A 793-nucleotide genomic window follows, 5' to 3' on the forward strand; every position below is an offset into this window, starting at 1 on the left:
AAGGATTCACACATCTTGTGCATACATAATTTGATATGTTGAGATAAACCGCTAGAGATTGTTACATACAATCTAACAATATCTAGCTAGCTATTGTGATGGACGCTCAAGGCCCAGAAACAACTTCATTTCTAAGCGTAGCAGTATGTAACGTAATTCACCACCGAAGCGGCACCACTACCGAGCCGGCATTTTTTCCCGAGCGCGTACGCGATATTGATTTCAAATCCCAATTTTCAAAGCCACATACAAATTATATACAAAAATCTAACTACTAATACGACTAGGGCATTGGTTAATTCTATGCCCCATAACGTTACAACCACTGCAGCGATATTGGCGGCGTACGACTGCTTGAGAAGCTGGGAGCTCCGGCTCAGCCGGAGTAGTAGTAACAGCATGGGATGCCTCAACCTGACCTTGTACGAGCGCTTGCACTTCTTCTTTAGTAACCGCTTGCTCAATAGATATTTGCTTTTTAGATTTTTGGCGCTTTTGCTTCTCTTTCTCATGTGCAGCTCGTAAATCGTAGTTCTCTTTCCGTACGAGTAAAACATCATTCGCTATCATTTCGTAGGCTTTTGACAACCGTACAACTGCCTGATTGATTTCTTGATTTTGGTTGCTTTCTGTACGCTCATTTATACGTTTATTGATTGTAGTCGACTGGCGTATAAATTGGCGTATATTTTGAGGTGTTTGTAAGCAGGATGATGCCGTATTGCTTGATCGACTTGGAGGGGGGGTTGGTGTCTTCAATCGATATTAAGCTGTTGTATAACTCGATCTGGAT

General features: G+C 42.1%; 1 protein-coding gene across 1 annotated transcript in view; it reads left to right on the forward strand.

Annotated features, from left to right (window-relative positions):
* Positions 1-713: 713 nt before the first annotated feature.
* Positions 714-793, forward strand: part of TSTA_111190 (uncharacterized protein) — a gene marked incomplete at both ends in the record, with an annotated part of 781 nt that continues 701 nt past the window's right edge. Inside the window, one exon of the mRNA XM_002481222.1 lies at positions 714-745. Coding sequence (XP_002481267.1) covers positions 714-745 — 32 coding nt within the window. The remainder of the gene's footprint in view (positions 746-793) is intronic.

The sequence above is a fragment of the Talaromyces stipitatus genome, genomic scaffold (assembly GCF_000003125.1).
Source record: "Talaromyces stipitatus ATCC 10500 scf_1105507295555 genomic scaffold, whole genome shotgun sequence".
NCBI lineage: Eukaryota > Fungi > Ascomycota > Eurotiomycetes > Eurotiales > Trichocomaceae > Talaromyces > Talaromyces stipitatus.